Below are 21,619 nucleotides of genomic sequence, written 5' to 3'. Positions count from 1 at the left end.
TAGCCTTCACATTTTCAAAGGTTGAATTTTCCTGCTAAGAAAAGTGGCTAGAGGATTGAATGTTGATGCTAGACAGTAGTAATTCTGTGAGAGAAATTAGCATCCATGCTTGACATCCTATTTTTTTTCCAGTAACTCTCAAACAAACTCAAGTCTTTTTTCTTTCAACCTGTTGCAACAACTTTTCCTCCCAAGAAGCTGATTCTGAGTTTCTTTGGTACTCAACTTACCAACCAAAACGTTGTTAAAATCGGTGCTCTTGTGACAATTCGATGGAGCTGCAAAGCTCATAATGTGCTTTGGATGTTTGGTTTTTCTAATTTTTTTTCTCTGTCTTTAAAATGTACAACAACTGTCACGGTCTCCTTTTATATAACACTGGTTAACATGGGAGGAGGGTGGTGGGGAGGGAGAATTTCCTCATAAGGTGGCACTTCTGCTAACGTGAAACAATTTTGTTCTTACGCACGCCTCTTGCTTTTTATTATAAGTGGATCTAATTTTAGAGGAGGGCGTTAAAAAGCACAAACAAATTCTTTCGTTATGAGTAGAAAGAGTTATTCTTTTAAGAGTGACTAAAATAGGGTATGCCTCTGATCGAAACAAGTTTGACAAGTTTGCAATTCAGGTTTGCTAAAGCTGAAAACAAAACAGAATAATTATTCCTCTTTCAGATCCCCTTCATTTGGAAAAGGTACAACCTGTTTTGTTTCGTTTTCCCCTCCCGTGTTACCATGGCTTTGAAAATTATCAGCTTTTCTGCAGAATCCTAGAACTAAGTAGAATCTCACCCGCTTCCCACAAGTGTATAATTGTTGGTAACTGTAACTTCATTTTATATGCCTACAATTATTGATAATGTAACCCTCCCAGAGCTACTTCAAACCATGAGATGGGCGGCGTATACATTTAATGAATGAATAATAATAATAATAATTCCTCATCGGCAGGAACTTACAAACGAGATCCTTTTCCTCTTTGGAATCCTACACTCCACGGAATTTTAAAAACTGCACCAACGGGTTTTGTTGCTCCTGGTGTCCCCACAAAGCTCCTGTTCGAAAGCCCGAGGACAAATTGTGTGTTCAAGGATTTATTTTGTCTTATCTTTTTCATCCTTGATCTTTCTCGTTCGTGTTTGTTTCAGGTACGAATGCTTCAAACACAAGAACACAATCAACTACCCTCTTCTCTTTCTACTACTAGCCTACAGCATTGGCGTCAGCATAGTAAGTGAGATTTGTCTTACCTGAAACTATTTTTATAACAGGGTGGGGTGCTTGCAAACTAAGGGCCCACCCACTGCTTTCCTTTCCCTTATGCATTTTAATTAGTCCTCAGCTTAACGACCACAATTGAGCCCAGGATAATCAGTTGCTAAGTTAGTTGAGTTGTTAAGTGAGTTTTGCGAGCTTTCTTCCCACGGTTCTTTCCTTTCCTTTCCTTTCCTTTCCTTTCCTTTCCTTTCCTTTCCTTTCCTTTCCTTTCCTTTCCTTTCCTTTCCTTTCCTTTCCATCTCTTTCCTTTCCTTTCCTTCCCCTTCCCTTTCTCCCCTTCCCTTCTCTTTCCCTTCTTCCCTTCCCTTCCTTCCCCTTCCTTTCCTTTCCTTTCCTTTCCTTTCCTTTCCTTTCCTTTCCTTTCCTTTCCTTTCCTTTCCTTTCCTTTCCTTTTCCTTTCCTTTCCTTTCCTTTCCTTTTTCCTTTCCTTTCCTTCCTTCTTTCCTTTCCTTTCCTTTCCTTTTCATCTCTTTCCTTTCCTTTCCTTCCCTTCCTTTCTCCCCTTCCCTTCTTCCCTTCCCCTTCTTCCCTTCCCTTTCCTTTCCTTTTTCCTTTCCTTTCCTTTCCTTTTTCCTTTTCTTTCCTTTCCTTTCCTGTCCTGTCCTGTCCTGTCCTGTCCTGTCCTGTCCTGTCCTGTCATTGCACCTCATACAATGAAATTAAATGCCAACTTCAGTGTACATTATGACTATGAAAATAAACACAAACACACATCCTTCACATTCCATGCATTAAATTGAAAACCCCTGATATTGCACTATATAGTAGAATTCAATAGAGTTCCTGCCCTGGGATAGAAGCTGTTTTTCAGCCTTTTTGCCCTTGTTTTTATTATTCTCCTGTACCATCTGCCAGAGGGTAATAGTTCAAAAAAAGGGGGGGTGCCCAGGATGAGATGGATCTTTGAGGATGTTCTGAACTCTCTTAAGGCAGCGGGAGCTATAAAGCTCTTCCAAAGAGGGGAGAGGGCAACCCGTGATCCTCTGGGCAACGACATTAACCCTCTGGAGTGCTGTCCTATCTGCCCCTGTGCAATTGGGGCAGATACAGAGGTGCAGTAAGTTAAGATACTCTCCATGGTGCAGCGGTAGAAGGTCACAAGCAGTTTTTTTTAATTCAGTTGTTGTTTCCTGAGAAGTCTCGGGTAGTATAATCTCTGCTGGGCCCTTTTGACCAGGGCTGCAATGTGAGCACCCCAAGCGAATCGCTGCGGACGTTAAGTCAGGGACGCAGTTGTTAAGGGAATTTGGCTTTCTCGTTGAGTTTACTTATCAGAAAGTCACAAAAAGTGAGATTGCACAACTCAGGGGACACTGCAGCTGTTGTAAATGTGAACTATTTGCCAAGCCTCAAAAGCTTGATCAGGTGACCATGGGGATGCTGCATTGGCCCTGTGAAAAATGGGTCATAAGTCCCTGTTTTTCAGCGCCGTCGTAACTTTGAACGGTCACTAAACGAATGATTGTTCCATACCACTCTGTACTGAAAGCATTTTTTGTTTTTGTTTTTTTGTTTTTTTATTGCCGCAGTGGTAAATTTTCCCAAACGCGAAGCATCTGTAGCTTTGTTCCTCAACCTCTTCCATTTTAAACTGGGTGGACTTCAACTCCCAGAATTCCCTAGACAGCCATGACGGGCCGAAGAATTCTGGGAGTTGAAGTCCACCCAGCCTAAAAGTTGCAGAGGTTGGAAAAAAAAAAAATTGATCTGCGGTCTGTCGGAAGAGAATCGTAACCTCGCAAGATCCCTTGCGAGGATCTAACCCCTTGCCAGATCCCTTCCATTCCGTCCCTGTCAGACATTTTCCTGATTAACTGGTTTTGCTTTCAGCATGGTTAACTAAACTGAAGATTTATCAGCTGCCTTCGCAGAGCTTGTTTAATGTGAACCATGATTAATTTGGGGTGTGTGTGTGTATATGTATGTGTGCATTGGGCTAACTCAGCCTCTTTAGTTAATGACTAATTAGTTCAACTTTTGATTAAGGCCGGAAAATGAGTGACTCAGTCAATAGCGTAATGTCAACCTGGCCAGTGAATGTCTGGGCATCGTCCTAGCAAATTGGGGAGGGGAAGTAAGAAGAAGAAGAAGAAGGGAGTAAAATGTGGCCCAAGTAATAAAGAAGGACACAGTTGGGCTTCTCTGTAGTTTGGTGCCCTCCAAAGCAACATGTCTCAACCTTGAAAATATATGAGAACTGCAACTCCCAGAATTCCCCAGCCAGCATGGAGAATATTGGTCTAAGGTGGTGTTTCTCAGCCTTGAAGATATATGGACTGCAACTCCCAGGATTCCCCAGCCAGCATGTGGTTCACACATCTTTAAGCTGCCACGGTTGAGAAATATTGTCTTAAGGCACAAGTCTTCCATTTTGGCAAGTTTAAGACTTGTGGACTTCAACTCTCAGGATTCTTGAGCTAAGATGACTGGAGGAGGAATTCTGGGAGTTGAAGTCCACAAGTCTTAAAGCTGTCAAGTTTGAAGACCCCTGATCTACAGTATCTATCTTCTATCTCCATCTCTGTCTATATCTATCTATCTGTCTGTCTGTCTGTCTGTCTTTCTTGTCTGTCTGTCTTGTCTATCTATCTATCTGTTCATTCCAAGGGTCTTCAAACTTGGCAAGTTTAAGATTTGTGGACTTCAACTCCCAGAATTCCTGAGCTAACATGGCTGGAGGAGGAATTCTGGGAGTTGAAGTCCACAAGTCTTAAAGTTGCCAAGTTAGAAGACCCCCTGTCCTAAGGTGTCATCTCCTTAGGTATATTTTAGTTTATGATTGCTGCAAATCCTTCCAGGTTCACAGGAAATGCACCTCTTTAAATGTACAGGTAATCCTCGACTTATAACCATTCATTTAGTGGCCCTTCAAAGTTACAGCGGCACTGAAAAATGTGACTTTTATGACCATTTTTCACACCTTCCACAGTTGCAGCATTCCCAGGGTCACATGGTTAAAATTGAGAGACTTGGTATCTGCTTCGTATTTATGACGGTTGCAGTGTCCCTGGGGTCACGTGCTCCCCTTTTGCGACCTTCTGACAAGCAAAGTCAGTGGGGTAGCCGGATTCATTTAACGACTGGGTTAATCAATGTAACAACTATGTAGATTCACTTAACAACTGCAGCAAGAAAAGTTGTGAAATGGGGCAAAACTCACTTAACAAGGGTTCCACTTAGCAATGAAAAATTTGGGCTCGGTCGTGGTGGTAAGCCAAGAACTGCCTGTGCTTTCCTTCCAGCTAGTATCAGGGATGGTTCAGCAGTTAAAGTTGCTGAGCTTGTCATCTGGACAGCCCCAGTTCAAGACCCGAGTGCTGCACAGTGAGGCGAGTTCCCGTCCCTTGGTCCAGCTCCTGCCCAGCTAGCAGTTCGAAAGCATGCAAATGCGAGTAGATCAATAGGTACCACTTCGGTGGGAAGGTAGCAATATTCTTGTGTACCTTTGGGGTATAGTCTGGCTGGCCACACGACCGCAGAAGTGTCTTCATACAACGGTGGTTCCTTCGGCTAAGAAACAGGGATGAGTAGCGCCCCCTAGAGTCACACATGACTGGACAGTGGAAACTTTTACCTTTACCTAGGACCAGAGGTCGGCAACCTTAAACACTCAAAGAGCCACAAAAGTCCTAACCAGAAGCCGCCCGTTCAATTATGGAGCTGACCGGAAGGCCTGTTACCCCACCATAGAGTCTCTTCCTAAGGCGGCGTCCTTTTTCCTCTACCTGTTCTAACCAAAAGCCCTATCAATTGTGGAGCCGACCAGAAAACCCGCCCCTTGCCATAGAGTTTCCTCATGGCACGCCGTGCTCCCCCCCCCTCTAAAAAAAACCCCGGAAGCTCCTCTCAAAATTATGGTGACGATAGGGAGCCGCAGCAGAGGGTTGAAAGAGCCACATGAGGCTCTAGAGCCGCAGATTGCCGATCCCTGACCAAGACAAGTAGACTTTTATAGGAGAGGCAGAAAGGATAGTTGACCTGTATTTATGCCACTGTCCAGATTCTACTTTATTCTGCTTTCTCCATGGGCCTTCTATGCCTTCCACATCACATATTCCTCCAATATTATATGTCATCAAATCCCTGCCTAATCATAGCAATCACATAGAATTTCTCCAGGTGACCTATCCTCACTCTAGTCCTTTTGATGAGCAGTCCCCAACCTTTCCGGCTTTCGGCGGGTCGGGGGAGGGATGGTTCCACATATGCCGCTCCAGTTGCGCAGGCAAATTGACCTTGGCGTGGTCGCCCATGTGCCTACCACTCACGTGTGTTCTGACCTAATCTTCCCAAGATCATGAAGCTGATAACAACCCCTTTATTTAGGTCAAAGGGAATTCCTCTCCAGCAAAGTTCCCGGCCAACAGTCTTTCATGAGATTTCACAACTACAGACCTTGGTCAGGCTTGGAGAGTTGCCAGGCCGATATCCTCCAAATGCCACGCTGTAGCAGCAATGACTTGATAAGAAGTCAGGAACAGATTTTTCACTCTAATGAATTGAACTAATTGTCTCCTGCAAACCCCAATCCCCTTTCGCTCCCTCTTTATTCCCTAGGGGAGGGGGCATTCACCATCCACTTGTGGCTTTACTCCTGAGTCGGCCCTTGTTCCTTAGCTGTTCCCTTCTCCTGGCAACTCTGTGCATGCGCACATCGGGAACAGGCTCGAGCTGTTCTGCTCCACTGATCTCTGACTCCGAAGGCAGCTGATAACTGTCGGACGGCCCCGGACCCATCTCTGCCTCCGATGCAGAGCCCTCGTCGGAGCCTTCCCCAGACTCCAGGACCAGCCCAGTTTCCTCCCCAACCTCCTCACTGTCTGAATTTGCCGGCAGCTCGGCTGGCCGCTAGCAGGCCACAACACTGTGCGCGCTCACCCTCCCCCCCCCGCTTGCACGGCCCGGTTCCAAGTGGTCCACATAGAGGGATATGGTCTAGGATTAGGGATCTCTCTTTTTTAGACTTTCCAGTCCTCGTCGTACGACCACAGTTGAGCCCAAAATTTCCTGTGGTTCATGAATATTGAGACATTGGTTGAGTGAGCTTTGCTTCCTTTTACGACTTTCCTTGCTACAGTTGTCATGTGAATCACTGCCCTTGACAAGTGAGTCACCCGGTTGTTAAGTGAATCTGGTTTCCTCATTGACTTTGCCTGTCGAGAAGGTCACAAGAGGGAATCACGTGACCCCAGGGACACTGCGACCGTCGTATGTATGAACCAGTTTCCAAGCGTCTGAATTTTGGTCGTATGACAATGGAGATGCTGCCCAGGTCGTAACTGGGAAAAATGGTCGTAAATCACTTGTTTTCGGTGCCGTCGTCATTTGAACAGTCACTAAGTGAGCTGTTGTAAGTTGAGGACAACCAGTACACTCGCTACTGTCTTCAAATCTATCCACCTCGCTTCTGGTCATCCTTTTTTTCCTTCCCCACCTTTCCTAGCCTTATAGACTTCTCCACAGAATTAGATTTTCATGCAATTTGTCCAAAATAAGATAACAGGTAACAGATAATCAGAGTCGGAAGGGACCATGTAGGTCATTATTACACACACACACACACACACACACCCAAGCAGGAGACCCTACACCATTTCTGACAGATGGGAGTCCAATCTCTTCTTGAAAGCCTCCAGTGATGAAGCTCCCACAACTTCCTGAAGGCAACAACTGTTCCATGGGTTGATTGTTCTCCCTGTCAGAAATTTTCTCCTTATTTCTAGGTTGAATCTCTCCTTGATCAGTTTCCATCCATTGTTCCTTGTCTGACCTTCAGGTGCTTTGGACAATAGCTTGACCTCTTCCTCCTCGCTGTAGCAGCCCCTCAAATATTGGACCTCTTCTATCCTGTCTCCCCTGGTCCTTCTCTTCTCTAGACTAGCCAAGCCCAGTTCCTACAACCGTCCATCGTATGTTTTAGCTTCCAGTTCCTTATATGATAATCTGCTTTCTTCTAATATCGGTTGCTTTATAATTCAGTGTATACAGTTTCTCATTAACCAAAAGGCACTCCAACGTTCAAAACCACTGACACTCCTGCTTCTTCAGAGCCCAGCTTTGAAAACCATCGCTGGTATATGTTAGGAATAACAAGGTTACCTAATGTAGTTTGGGTAAAATAATATATATGAACTATGATAGTATGTCGCTTTAAACTGCAAAGCATGTAATTTTGGGTGCGGTTGTGAACCGCCGTATGAGGGAGCAAGAGAACCTGCTGGATTGCTGACGATTGCTGGTTTGATGGATTGATGGTTTGCTAACTGCGTGTTCCCTAATGCTGAAGGAAGAAAGGAGGTTTGACTTCTTCATATCTCTACTGCGAGGAGTAAAAAAAAACAAAAACCATATAATTTGATTGAAAATGTTAAATGGAAGAATAAGACGAACGCTAACTGAAATAGAATGACAAAGGAAAAAGGAAAGAAAGAAAAGGAAAAACTAAAAGGGACCAAAAGGAAAAAGATTAGCGAAAAAAATAGAAGAGGGAAAAATAGTGATTAAAAAAGTGACTTCTGATCTTTACAGCAGTAATAAATACAATAATACCCCTCTCTCTAAAGTTACATCATTTAATTATCAAAAGCATTAAAGTTTTGTATTTTTTTTTAAAATGCAAAAATACCATAAAAGGTTTCCAGTCACACCAGTAAACCCAGACGTTGTCTTCTCTCTAACCGTACAGATCAATTTGAACTTCTCAGCAAAGCTCGGTCTTCTTCACCAACCATTCCCTCTGTTGTGGGTATTGCCATATACCATATATCCATCTTTGTGCATAAAATAATATTGCTGCAGTTTGTCCTATATGAAAACAACCCTGACTTTCCCCTCCGATTGTTTATCCATTAATCCCAAGCAGATGACCATATCTCGTGTTTGCTTTTTTTTGCAGGTCTACCTAAACTGGAAGCAGCCTGTGTTCCATCAGGTAAATTGCTGGTTTATTTCTGTTTCCACCTAGGAAATGTTATTGACTTGTCCATTTTTTTTTTCAAAATGTGGATATGTCAGACCTGAAAGACAGGCCCACAATGTGAAGGTCCAATTAAACTGGTTTATCGTTCAAAAGCTTTATCGATGAACAGTCAGCACCCCTGCTAAGATTTAAATAAGGGTCAACTGAATTCAACTTAGTTCTCTTGTGACCCTACACCTCCACAAAAGTTACTTACGACCCAGTCCCAAAGTTATGGCCCCGCTGTTCTTCATTCTTATGACTGATCGCAGGAAAACTGCAATGCCTCCCCCAGCTATCTTCTCCCCATTCTCACTCCCAGCACCTACTTCAAATCTCACCAGATCCCAGTCTGCTTTCCTAATGCAGGAAATTCCTTGGTCAATGTGACTATGGAAGTCTTCTGGTCCAGTGGTCGCCGACCTGTGGGCCAGGGACCACTGGTGGTCCGCAGAGAAATGTCAGCCCCAAAGCACCCCCCCCCAAAGCAATTAATCCAGGCTGCGTGGGAACACAAGGCTTGCGTCACTTGCATTGAGAACAACACCAGGTAGTGAGGGGAGGGGGGAAAGGGCGGAAGGGGGGAACTTGCCCCACGCACCCCACGCGCCTGGCCTGGCCACCGGGCTGCTTCTTTCCGCTTCTTTCTTCTTCTGCTTTTGGCTGCACGCAAGGAAAGCAGCAAAAGTCTTTCTTTCTCTCCCCCAAACTCCACCAGAAATGAGTCTTTGGGGATCCTGCAAGGCCTCCTGCTCCAAGAGGCTGCGCCGGCAAAAACTCATTTCTGGAAGAGTTTGAGGTAGAGAAAGAAAGACTTCTGCGGCTTCTGCTGCTTTCCTTGCATGAAGCCAAAAGTCTCTCTCTCTCTTTCCCCCTGAGAACGGAGCTGGAGACGGTATCCTGCGATCCCAAATAAAGAACGATTGATCGGTAGGAAAACAGCGTGGGGGATTTTCCCGCAGACTTTTGGGGGGGATTTTCCCAGGGTCTCTTGGTCCGTGGGATTTAAAAGTATGGGCTTGGTGGTCCCTGAGGTCCCAAAGGTTGGTGACCCCTGATCGAGTCCAACCCCCTCCTCAAGCAGGAGACCCTAGACCATTTCAGACCAATGGCCGTCCAATCTCTTCTTGAAAACCACCAGCGACGGAACATCAAAAACTTCTGGTGGCAAGCCGTTCCACTGGCTAATTGTCCTCCCTGTCAGGAAATTTCTCCTCAGTTCTAGGTTGCTTCTCTCCTTGATTAGCTTCCACCCATTGCTTCTTGTCCTGCCTTCAGGTGCTTTGAAGAATAGGTGGACCCCCTCTTTTTTGGGGCAGACCCTCAAATATTGTAGCCCAGCTATCCTGTCACCCCTGGTCCTCCTTTTCACGCAATTAGCCATACCCGATTCCTGCATCCATTCTTCGTATGTTTTAGCCTCCAGTGCCCCAAGTAATAGGAGGAAAAAATAATGGGAGAAAAATACGTAGTGCCCATTTTTTTAGGCCACAAGATGTTAAAATACAAAAAACCCGAATAGCCGGCTCATTTTTCCAAGAGCAGACACGATGATTTAAATGCCATCAACTTTATGCTTACTTTTTAAATTCTCCAGCTGCATTGAATTTCATTTCCAAGAGGATGTGGATTGTGCCTTAGGAAAAATATTATAAGATTTCCCTAGATTTTATTATTATTATTATTATTATTATTATTATTATTATTATTATTATTATTATTATTATTTTGCATTGGATTTCTAAACACCAAGACAACCAACCAGCTAGAGTTCTCCTTGGCCCTATTTTCTTGTCCCACCTATTTCCCTGTCACTGAACCGCCTGACTTTTCTTTATTTCTGAATAAATCACTCTGCATGGGTAGGTAAGGGATGGGAACTTGCCTTTCAGCAGAATTAAAATTGGCCCTGCCCATATGAGCCACGAGGCCATGCCCATATTAGCAAGTCCCTGGCAGTCTTGAATCCGCTTTGCCAAGCAAAACAGAGACTGTAAGGCTGGCACTGTTGATGTAATTTGCATGATTTAACAGCAATTAATCTTTGCCCTCCCAGTGTTAAGTTATTCTAGATATTCTGTTTGTAGTAAGCACAATATAAATAACCCTCAGGGAGTCTCAGGCCAAAATAATTCAAAAAAACCCGTTCCCTCTTAATTATTAGCGCCTATTTTGCAACCATTGCATTTTGACGTGGTTGTAGTCTGTCATTATGTTACTGAACCTTTTTGCTTTCGTTGGCTCATGATGGGAGTTATCATCCAGCAGGTTTGAGGAGGCCACTTTGCCACGTAAGCAGAGGGAGGCTGTATGTCATTCTAAAACAATAGAATAGAATAAGAAATAGAAATAGAAATAGAATAGGAAATAAGAAATAAGAAATAATAGAATAAGAATAGAATAGAATAGAATAGAATAGAATAGAATAGAATAGAACAGAAAGAAAGGATGGAGAAGAGAAAGGATAGAGTAGAGTAGAATTTTAAAAAGGATAAGGAAAAAAGATAAAAGAGAAGAGAAGAGAAAGGATGGAAAAGAGAAAGGATAGAGTAGAATAGAATTTAAAAAGGATGAAGAAAAAGATAGAATAGAATAGAATAGAATAGAATAGAATAGAATAGAATAGAATAGAATAGAATAGAATAGAATAGAAAGGATGGAGAAGAAAAAGGATAGAATAGAATAGAATAGAATAGAATAGAATAGAATAGAATAGAATAGAATAGAATAGAATAGAATAGAAAGGATGGTGAAGAGAAAGGATAAAGTAGAGTAGAATAGAATTTTAAAGGATGGAGAAGAAAAAGAATAGAATAGAATAGAATAGAATAGAATAGAATAGAATAGAATAGAATAGAATAGAATAGAATAGAATAGAATTCTTTATTGGTCAAGTGTCATTGGTCACACAAGGAATTTGTCTTTGGTGCAGAAGCGCTCAGTGTACATAAAGAAAAAATAAAATACATTCATCAAGAATCATAAGATACAACACTTAGTGATAGCCACAGATAACTAATAAGCAATCAAATCATACTAGGGAACAAATAAAACAATATAAATTCATAAATACGAATCAGTTGCCAAGCGCCTGAATTTTGATCAGGCGACCACAGGGATGCTGGAATGGTCGTACCTGTGTAAAACGAATATAAGTCTCTCTCCTTTTTTTGTTGGTGCCATTGTAACTTTGTATGGTCACTAAATGAACTGCTGTAAGCCGAGGACTACCTATGGCAAGCTTTCGTTTATGCCTTTTGGACCGCTTAAGGAGATCGCAGCAAGCTGCCGAAGGATTCATGCCACGAGAATTGATCCATTGAGTTAGTCCTTGATTCACAAACGTTTCTCTTAGCTTGAAGTTACAACAGCACTGGAAAAAAGAGACTTACGACCGTTTTTTCCCCCCACTGACCACCATCGCATCATCCCATTGGTCACGTGACCAAAATTCGGGCGCGGAGCAACTGGCTGCTATTTATGACATGTCCTGGGTGTGTGTGTGTGTGTGTCATGAGATCCCCTTTTGCGACCTTCTGACAAGCCAGAAACAGTTTATCCTACGCCACGCACTTTATCTCGATTTTTAGACTTCACATTTCCTGTGACGACCCGGAGTGTAACCCAAACGTAACAAAATCCAAAACGTAAATAAGTGTCCTTTAATGCCTCCAACCTGGCCCCACTGTTCAATAATTCCCCGTTGGAGATAAAACTTATTCAGAAATAGTCTTTAAAAGAAAGCAATACAGTCCGAACTTAATGAGCAGGTAGAGATGAAATAAAAAACCAAACAAACTAAAATGACATAATTTCCACAACGAACCAGGATAAGTAATTACCAAACTTCAAGGAGATAACAAGGCAGAGTCTGTTGGAAGGACGTCAACCAAGATAACTTCAGCCCAAAATAAAACACACTTTGCTTCTGGCAACGCTGTGTTGTAACCGTCTCTCTTATATATTATTCTCCCCAGCTGCGACCAATGAGGGAGATCATGGCCGCTTCCTCTCTCATAAGCCAAGTTGTTTCCTTCTCCATTGCTCCCTGTGTGTCCTAGGATGAAGAAGGGATGGGCCTGGTTCTTTCTCTGACTACCCAGCCGGCCTCTGCCCTTCCCCAGCCTCCTCCACAACCTCCGGAGCCACACCTCCACTTCCTGTCGGCTGTTCCTCCTCTCCCTCAGAGTGTCTCCACCAGGGGCAGGACAGAACCTAAAACCATTAGCTTCGTTTCAGCCTCATTTCATTCAAAATTGAAAATGGATGAAATGTTCATTCAAAAACCAGATGAAATGTATCGGTAAAGGATACAGAGACAGATGAACAGAGTTGGAAGGGTCCTTGTAGGTCATCTAGTCTAACACCCCCACCCACCCCGCCGCCTAAGCAGGAGACCCTACACCATTTCTGACAGATGGCAGTCAAGTATCTTCTTGAAAGCTTCCAGGGATGAAGCTCCCACAACTTCTGAGTAACAGAATAATAACAAAATAACAGAATTGGAAGGGAGCTTGTAGGTCATCTAGTCCAACCCCCTGCCCAAGCAGGAGACCCTACACCATTTCTGACAGATGGCAGTCCAGTCTCTTCTTGAAAGTCTCAAGTGATGAAACTCCCACAACTTCTGAAGGCAACTTCTGTTCCATGGGTTGATTGTTCTCTCACTGTCAGAAAGTTTCTCCTTATTTCCAGGTTGAATCTCTCCTTGATCAGTTTCCATCCATTGTTCCTTGTCTGGCCTTTGGCTGCCTTGGAAAATAGCTTGACCCCTTCCTAATCTAGGAAGTGTAATCTTGCCTGATTTTGCTGGAAAAACAAATGCTGCTTGTTGGATATTGTACTAATATTGCATTCACAAAACCTCTCCCTCTCTCTCTCTCTCTCCCACTCCCCCTCAGGTTATGTATGGGACATTGGTCACTGTTCTAGTCTTACGCTCGGTGTATATAGTGTTATGGTAAGTAAGGACTTAACTACCAGATGGTTGCAGCTTAAGCCAAAGGTGTGAATTGCAGAGGAAGAAATTTGAATGGCTGGTTTTCTGAATAACGCTCAGCCTTCTGTTTTTCCACTGCTTGGGGTTTGTTCTGTGGGTTGCATAACCAGGGGAAAAAAAAAATATAGCCTACAGCTCCGTTGTTTGTGTATCGACAACTTTACCACTGTGGCTTGTAAGCTATTGGGATCCCAGCTGCAGAATTAAAATGGGAGCTTAGTTTTGCTAGATGAGTCACCGAGTGGCAAAGCGCCCGGGAGTTTCTCCGTCCAGGTGTTGCTACTTTGATGCTGCATACAGGTAGACTTCTAACAGTTCAGTTAGTGACCATTCGAAGATACAGTGGCACTGAAGAAAGGGACTTGTGACCATTTTTTTCACACTTCCGGCCGTTGCATCACCCCTACAGTCACGTGATCAAAATTTGGCCGCTTGACAACTGGCATGTACTTAGGCCTGTTGCAGTGTCCCGGGGTCGTGTGATCCCCTTTTGCGACCTTCTGACAAGCACAGTCAAGGGGGGGGGAAGCCAGATTCACTTAACAACGGTGTGACTAATTAACAACAGCAGTGATCAACGGCGGCACTTAATAAATGTGGCGAGAAAAGTCGTAAAATGCGAGTGAAACTCACTGAACAGGTTGTTCACTGAACGTAAATGTTGGGCTCGATTGCGGTCGTAAATCGAGGACTACCTGTACCCACCCTCCCAATCTGCCTTGCAGAATACAAATGAACCTTCCCTAGGAAGCCCTGCCCACCCACCCACCCACCCCCCCAAAAAAAAATAGCACAATAATATGCAGTCCAAAGTGGCTGTGAGAGATTTAACCTTGTTCTTCCTTCCAGGGTTTACCCTTGGCTCCGAGGGTTGGGATACACATCCCTGACTATTTTTTTGCTGGGCTTCCTCCTTTGGAACGTAGACAACATTTTCTGCGAGAAATTGCGGTAGGTGAATTTGGGGGGGCGGGGCTTTTCCGTCCACTTCTGTCTGGTAGCGTTTAGTGTCAGGATTCCAGCAGTGCCTCCAATTAAATCATGAGTCTTTGAGACAAACTCCCAAAACTTCCAAGGATTTATTGGAAGTCAATATGTTGGCGTGACCTGGGCGTAGCCGACTCTGAGACACGTCATTCGCTGTCACCCTTGACCCTGATTTTTTTCCCCCACCCTTCTGGGTGCATCGTAATTCATATTCTCCAACGGGACACCTCCATAGCCAAGAGTCATCAATCATGCTCTCCAATTAGACTTTTTGTGCCGCAGAAGCTTCAGTCATCCAATCAGTCTTTGAAGAAAATATGAATGGAATGTACTTTCGATTCCACACTGCTGCCTGGTCTTTGAAACTCCACACCCCCCCCGCCTTCTTTCTGTTGGCAACTATAAAATGTGCATAGAAAATGTTTTGTGTCCATTTGCCTCAGCCATGAAAAATCAGTTCCGCCCCACTAAGTTCCAGTTAAGCGGATGTTGTGGCCCGCCAGCGGCCAGCAGAGCTGGTGGCAGACACAGACAGTGAGGAGGTTGGGGAGGAACCTGGGCCAGTCCTGGAGCCTGGGGAAGGCTCGGACAAGGGCTCTGCATCGGAGGCAGAGATGAGGCCAGGGCCATCCGACAGTTATCAGCTGCCTTCAGAGTCGCAGATCAGTGGGGAAGAAGAACAGCTGGAGCCTGTTCCCAGTGTGCGCATGCACAGAGCTGCCAGAGGAAGGGAACAGCTAAGGAACAAGGATCGACTTAAGAGTGAGGGCACAGGTGGACGGTGAATGGACCCTCTCATAGGGAATATTAAAGGAGCGAAAGGGGAGTGGTGTTTGCAGGAGACAATTAGTTCGTTTAATTAGTGTGAAGATTTGTTTGTGACTCTCAAGAGACTCCTTGCGGAGTATTTCCTTGTATATCGTTGCGCTTGGAAGCTATCGGCCTGGCAACTCTCCAAGCCCGATAAGCTCTCACCCTTGAAGGATTGTTCGCCATTTGCTGGGCGTGAGTGCTAGGAATTCACATTAGGCTAATAAAAAAAGGGGGTTTTTTTGTCGGGACGGGGAGTCTGCTTTGTGATTTTTGTGAAGCCTAGGTCAGAACCAGATGATTTATCGCACCTGCCTATCCACAAGTATCTAGTCAAAGCACCAGTTAGCCCTAAATTGTTGCTAGATAAAAGAGTTACAATGGAATTCAAGGGAGGCTGGACTTTGGATCGCTTGTGGGAACCTCAGGATTCCAGGCTAATTCCTCTCTTTGACTCCACCACCGAGCTCTGCCTCTACACCTTGCAGTACTCTGGAAAGAAAAACACAGCAAAATTTTTTTGCTCTGGTAGCCGGGTGCAGCTAGTTTTGGAGAAACGGTGGCAGTTCTCACACCAGGGCTCCAACTCTCCTTTTGATTTTGATTACCCCTGGCCTGGACTGCTGTAATGCTCTCTATGTAGGGCTGCCCTTGGAGAAAAGGTGATCCTTCAGATACGGGGATGAGGAGCCCCCTAGATGCCCTGGAAGCCTCTTGTCCTCAGAGGGAGAACCTGCCTGACCATTGGACAGCTCTACCCTGTTCTCACCTCAAAGTCGGCTTCATTTTCTCCGTAGCCACAGGATGCAACCTTCTTAAAGGCTGTTTTGACAGATTCTCAAAAAGAAACCACAGAGTTTGCTGCGATGTCCCTTGGTCTTTGCAGGAGGCTAGGATCTACAAGGTGGCTTGAGAAGCCAGTGTGTGACCTTGGCGATTGTGTCTCTCTACAGGGGGATACGTGAGAGCCTGCCTCCGCTCGTGGGCGTTGTCACGCAGTTTCATGCTTGGTGGCACATCTTCACGGGACTCGGTTCCTACCTTCACATCCTGTTCAGGTATGTTCTCTTTCCTTTCCCAGGGACTTCAAGGGGAAGGGGATGAACTTCCTGCTCAAAAGTACAGCTGATCGGTCTCAGCTGTTTAACGACCAGGAACAAAGACATGATGAGCACAGGAGCATCGTAGCATCTTTGAGAAGACGAGGGATTTACACAACAGGATGGATGGATGGATGGATGGAGAGGGAAGGAAGGTGGGTGGGTGGATGGACATTGGAGAAGGATGGATGGATGGATGGACATTGGAGAGGGAAGGAAGATGGATGGATGGATAGATGGATGGACATTGGAGAAGGATGGATGGATGGATGGACATTGGAGAGGGAAGGAAGGTAGATGGATGGATAGACATTGTAGATTGATGGATGGACATTGGAGAAGGACGGATGGATACTGGAGAGGGAAGGAAGATGGATGGATGGATGGATGGACATTGGAGAAGGATGGATGGATGGACATTGGAGAAGGATGGATGGATAGACATTGGAGAAGGATGGGTGGACATTGGAGAGGGAAGGAAGGAAGATGGGTGGATGGACATTGGAGAAGGATGGATGGATGGATGGATAGACATTGGAGAAGGATGGATGGAGGATGGATGGATGGATGGATGGATGGATGGATGGAGGAAGGAAGGAAGATGGATGGATGGATAAACATTGGAGAAGGATGGATGGATGGATAGACATTGGAGAAGGATGTGGATGGAGATTGAAGAAGTATGGATGGACATTGGAGAAGGATGGATGGACATTGGGGAGGGAAGGAAGGAAGATGGATGGATGGATGGATAGACATTGGAGAGGGAAGGATAGACATTGGAGAAGGTGGATGGATGGATGGATAGACATTGGAGATGGATGGATGGATAGATGGATGGACAGACATTGGAGAGGGAAGGAAGGAATGAGGGGGGATGTGTGGATGGACGGACATTGGAGAGGGAAGGAAGGAAGAAGGGTGGATGGTTGGACGGACAGATGGATAAATGGACAGATATTAGCGAGGAAGGAAGGTAGAAGGATGGATGGACAGACATTATGGAAGGAAGGAAGGAAAGAAGGAAGGATCACAGCCTCATATCTGGTCTCAGAGGGGGGAGTTGAGTTCCAGAGGAGACCAGTGATGTTGACTCAAACTGATTTATCCAAAATGTTTCTTTTAATCTTCTTATCTCCCTTTTCTTCTTCTGATTCTAGTTTATATTCCCGGACGCTTTACCTGAAATACAGGCCAAAGGTCAAGGTAAGTTCCTAAAGACTCCGTCCAAGCGGGCTTTTCCCCCCCTTCCTTCTAATAGTTAAAGGCTTCTTAGGTAAACCTGAAGTAGTGGATAAGTGATTTTTTTTATTTTTTGTATTTATTGTAGAGAAAAACAAAAGTTACGGCATACATAGAATCTGCAGAGTCAATATAACATTGAGAAGAAGATTTAAGGGCTTCCAGCATCCAGAAATCTATATTTATTTTCTTTGATTGCTTTGAAAGATTTTATCGCGTTTCATGCTTGCGTTTGCGATGCCAACATTTGCAGAATAAACGGTGCCTGTTTTCCCCCCTCGAGAATTTGTTGAGTTGTAATTTTATCACAAAGCCCCTCAGCTTAAAAGACATCTGAGAAAGTAAGGAAGCCAACAGGGTAGATTCCCAGCTACGCAGTTTGATTTTACTACTAGAGGTAGTCCTCAGTTTACGACCACAATGGAGCCCGGAATCTCCCCTGCTAAGCGAAACAAGTGTATTTTGCTCCCTTTTGCGACCTTCCTTGCCCCTGTTGTTAAGCGAGTCACTGCAGTTGTTACATTTGTCACACAGTTGTTGAGCAAATCCAGCTTAGGTGCTTGTCCGACGGTCGCAAAAGAGGATCACGGGACACACTGTGACCATCGTAAATACGAATCAGCTGCCAAGTGCCCGAATTTTGATGATGTGACCGTGGGGGATGCTGCAACGGTCGTAAGTGTGAGCAATGGTTGTAAGTCCCTTTTTCAGTGCCGTTGTAATTTCCAGTGGTCACTAAACGAACTGTCGTAAGTCAAGAACTACCTGTAACTCCAAACTGGATTCTAGTTTGGTTAAGGCAGCCTATCAAAAGGTCTTTAGGGCGGTGATGGCGAACCTATGGCATGCATACCACAGGTGCCCCGCAGAGCCATTTGTGCGGCCACGCAAGCCCCAGTCAAACTTACCTGCGCATGCATGCGTCTCCCAGCTGGTTTTTGACCCATTGGAGGCCATTTTCACCCTCAGAGGCTCGAGGGAAGCCTCTGCAGCCTCGGGAGGCCAAAAAACAGGCCTTTGGGAAATACCGGAAGTGACGAAAAGGGCCCGTTTTTCGACCTTCCGCAGCTTCAGAGGCTTCCCTCGAGCCCCCGGGAGGGCGAAAACAGCTTCCCACGAGCTCCAGAGGCCCTGGGCTGTATCGAACAAAAAGAAATTCGACGTGGAGGAAAGTAAAGTCTTACACTTAAAAGTCCACATATAGACTGGGTGAAACCAGGCTCAATAGCAGGAACTGGGAGAGGGATCTTGGAGTCTTAGTGGACAACCAGCTAAATAGGAGCCAGCCGTGTGCAGCGGCAGCAGCCAAAAAAGCCAATGCAATCCTAAATTGTATTAACAGAGGGATACAATCGAGATCAAGGGAGGTACTAATACCACTCTATAAAGCCTTAGTAAGACCACACCTAGAGTCTTGCATCCAGTTTTGGTCACCACACTATAAAAAAGAAGTTGAGACTCTAGAAAGAGTGCAGAGAAGAGCAACCAGGATGATTTTAGGGGACTGGAGGCTAAAACATACAATGAACGGTTGCAGGAACTGGGCCTGGCTCGTCTAGGGAAGAGAAGGACCAGGGGAGACAGGAGAGCATCTTCCAATATTTGAGGGGCTGCCCCAGAGAGGAGGAAGGGGGTCAAGCTATTTTCCAAAGCACCCAAAGGCCAGACAAGGAATAATAGATGGAAACTGATCAAGGAGAGATTTTTCAACCTGGAAATAAGGAGAAACTTTCTGACAGGGAGAGCCATCAACCCATGGAACAGAAGTTGCCCTCGGAAGTTGTGGGAGCTTCATCCCTGGAAGCTTTCAAGAAGAGACTGGGCTGCCATTTGTCAGAAATGGTATAGGGTCTCCTGCTTGGGCAGGGGGTTGGACTAGATGACCTATAAGGTCCCTTCCAACTCTAATTATCGGTTATCTGTTGTCCGGAGGCTGAAAACAAGCACTTCTGGTATTTCTGGAAGGCCCATTTTTCAGCCTCCAAAGGCTGCAGAGGCTTCCCTCGAGCCTCCAGAGGGTGAAAACGGCCTCACTAGGGCCCTAGATCAGCTGGGAGGCACGCGCATGCGCAGTGCAGGTAAGGGGACGGGGCAGGGGTGTTGCGCAGGGGGGGCGGGGCGCATTGCATTGTGGGTGCCGGCACACTCACACTTTTGGCACACCACAATAAAAAAAATTCGCCATCCCTGGATCTTGAGGCTCTTAAAGTAATGAATTGTATAACCGATGAATATTTGAATGACAGGTAATCCTCGGCTTACAACCATTCATTGTGTGACCGATTGAACTTAACAATGGCCCTGAATAAAAAGGACTGACTTAACGCCTGTTTTTCACACTTTACGACCGTTGCAGCCCCTCCGTAGCCACATGCTCAAAATCCAGGCGCTTAGCAACCGACTCCTAGTTACGACGGTTGCAATCCCCCTTTTGGGGACGAGCAAAGTCGATGGGGGAAAGCCAGATTCACTTAACAACCGGGTTGACCTAACATGCATGGCAAGAGAAGTCGGTAAAATGGGGCAAAAATTCACCCGCTGTCTCCCTTAGCAGCAGAAATTCGGGTCTCAATTGTGGTCTTAAGTTGAGGACTACCGGTATTCCCCCCCACTGGTGAACCAACCTATATTGTATACTAGCTGCTTCACTGCGAAACTATGTGGTTGGGCTTCGTTTTGGGGGAGGAAAATAAGGGGGAAAAAAATTCTGCCTCTGCCTACCAGCCTCCATGGGTATCCATCTGGCTAGCATCCTGTCAGTGTGTGAGAGAGTTGAGGGCTGTTTGGAAACTGAAGCAGTATTTGTTGTGTGCGCAAGGAGACAGCAAGGAGCCTGGGCGTGGCTTAGCTCAACTGTTCTGTACTAAAGCTGCTTGGTGCTGCTGTGAAAATGAAACTCCTCTGCTTGTGTTTTGCATTTGGAAGAGATTTATTTTCAGGTGGGGAGGGGGAGTAGAACTCCTTAGCATCAGAGCATGTTAATAATAATAATAATAATAATAATAATAATAATAATAATAATAATAATAATAATAATAATACAGGAAATACTATAAATGCTCTGAGGGTCATTTCGAAACATCCTTTCTTAGTGAGCCCCGAGAAGCCGAGAAGAACCTATGTGCCAATTTTCAAGTTTGTAGGCTTTACGGTTCTGGAGATTTTGTGATGATGCGTGAGGGGCATTTCGCTTTTATATAGACAGATAGATTATAAATGTCAGTCTAAATTTCACCGGAGATCCTAAATTTGACCTGCGTTGGTGCCTTTGGTGTGACGCAGGCGTTCATTGTCTCTTCCAATGCACAGAGATTTGGCGAGTGACTGACAGGCGGTCTCGCCACCTGAAGGTATCCAAACCTCCGCTGTGCCTATTTCTCTTGTCTCGTTTGATTGATTGACATTCCCGGCCTCTTTTGAAATCCTGTACTATCAAGGGAAGCTCTCGCTTAAGTCTGTGCGACGCAGACCTTCTGCTGTTCGATGGAAGCAAAGCGCTGCTTTATTTTTTCAAAAGAGGCTGAGAATAAGAATAAGAATTTATCCAGACCAATGCCCCCCCTACGGCCGATGTTTTATTCGTTAGCCTTTCCTTCAGGAGCAAAAAGTCGCATCCAGAGAAGTCCCTCCACTTAGAAAGTCTCCAAAGTTACAACGGCAACTGAAAAAAAAAAAGTAGAATCAATCGGCCCAGAGCCGGAAGGGACTTTCGGAGGTCTTCTAGTCCAACCCCCTGCCTCAAGCAAGAGGCCCTAGACCAGGGATGGCAAACCTTTTTGTTGCGGGGTGCCGAAAGCAAGCGTGCACGCTTGATAGTGCCTTGCCAGCACCCACAATGCAATGGGCCTCTCCCCCTGCACATGGGCGTGCAAGCCCCCACCTTAACCTGCACCGCGCATGCGCGCATCTCCCGGCTGATTTTCGGCCCTTTTTGAGGCCTTTTTTTCACCTTCCTGGACGCTGGAGGGAAGCTTCTGCGGCGTCGGGAGGCCGAGAAACGGGCCTTCTGGAAATACCGGAATGGCCAGTTTTCAGCCTCCGGAGGGCCTCTGGAGCCCAAGGGAGGCCATTTCCCCCCTCCTGGGGGCTCGAGAGAGAAGCCTCTGCAGCCTTTGGAGGCCGAAACACGAGCCCGTTTCAGCACTTCCATTTTGGGCACTTGTGGTATTTCCGGAAGTGCCGAAACGGGCTTGTTTCTCAGCCTCCAAAGGCTGCAGAGGCTTCTCTCTCGAGCCCCCAGGAGGGC

The 21,619-nt window shown here is 45.4% G+C and overlaps 1 protein-coding gene and 1 long non-coding RNA gene across 3 annotated transcripts in view; both read left to right on the top strand.

Annotated features, from left to right (window-relative positions):
• Positions 1 to 21,619, top strand: part of LOC148125223 (uncharacterized) — a 301,326-nt gene that overhangs the window by 173,274 nt on the left and 106,433 nt on the right. The gene's annotated exons all lie outside the window — the stretch shown is intronic.
• Positions 1 to 21,619, top strand: part of ACER3 (alkaline ceramidase 3) — a 55,096-nt gene that overhangs the window by 22,627 nt on the left and 10,850 nt on the right. The window contains exons 5-11 of one of the 2 annotated variants that reach the window (XM_087937840.1): positions 1,148 to 1,229; positions 8,173 to 8,208; positions 13,137 to 13,195; positions 14,084 to 14,185; positions 15,985 to 16,089; positions 17,292 to 17,337; positions 17,462 to 17,650. In XM_087937840.1, the coding sequence (XP_087793966.1) occupies positions 1,148 to 1,229; positions 8,173 to 8,208; positions 13,137 to 13,195; positions 14,084 to 14,185; positions 15,985 to 16,089; positions 17,292 to 17,337; positions 17,462 to 17,509 (478 nt within the window). In that variant the 3' untranslated portion in view covers positions 17,510 to 17,650. Of the gene's footprint in view, positions 1 to 1,147; positions 1,230 to 8,172; positions 8,209 to 13,136; positions 13,196 to 14,083; positions 14,186 to 15,984; positions 16,090 to 17,291; positions 17,338 to 17,461; positions 17,651 to 21,619 lie in introns of those variants that run through there. The other variant, XM_087937839.1, reaches the window with a different exon arrangement.

Source organism: Pseudonaja textilis, chromosome 7 (genome assembly GCF_049901715.1).
Source record: "Pseudonaja textilis isolate UNSWEBS1 chromosome 7, rPseTex1.2, whole genome shotgun sequence".
NCBI classification, from domain to species: Eukaryota; Metazoa; Chordata; class Lepidosauria; order Squamata; family Elapidae; genus Pseudonaja; species Pseudonaja textilis.
Note: the sequence above shows the minus strand (reverse complement) of the source record. Positions and strands in the feature narration are given on the sequence as shown.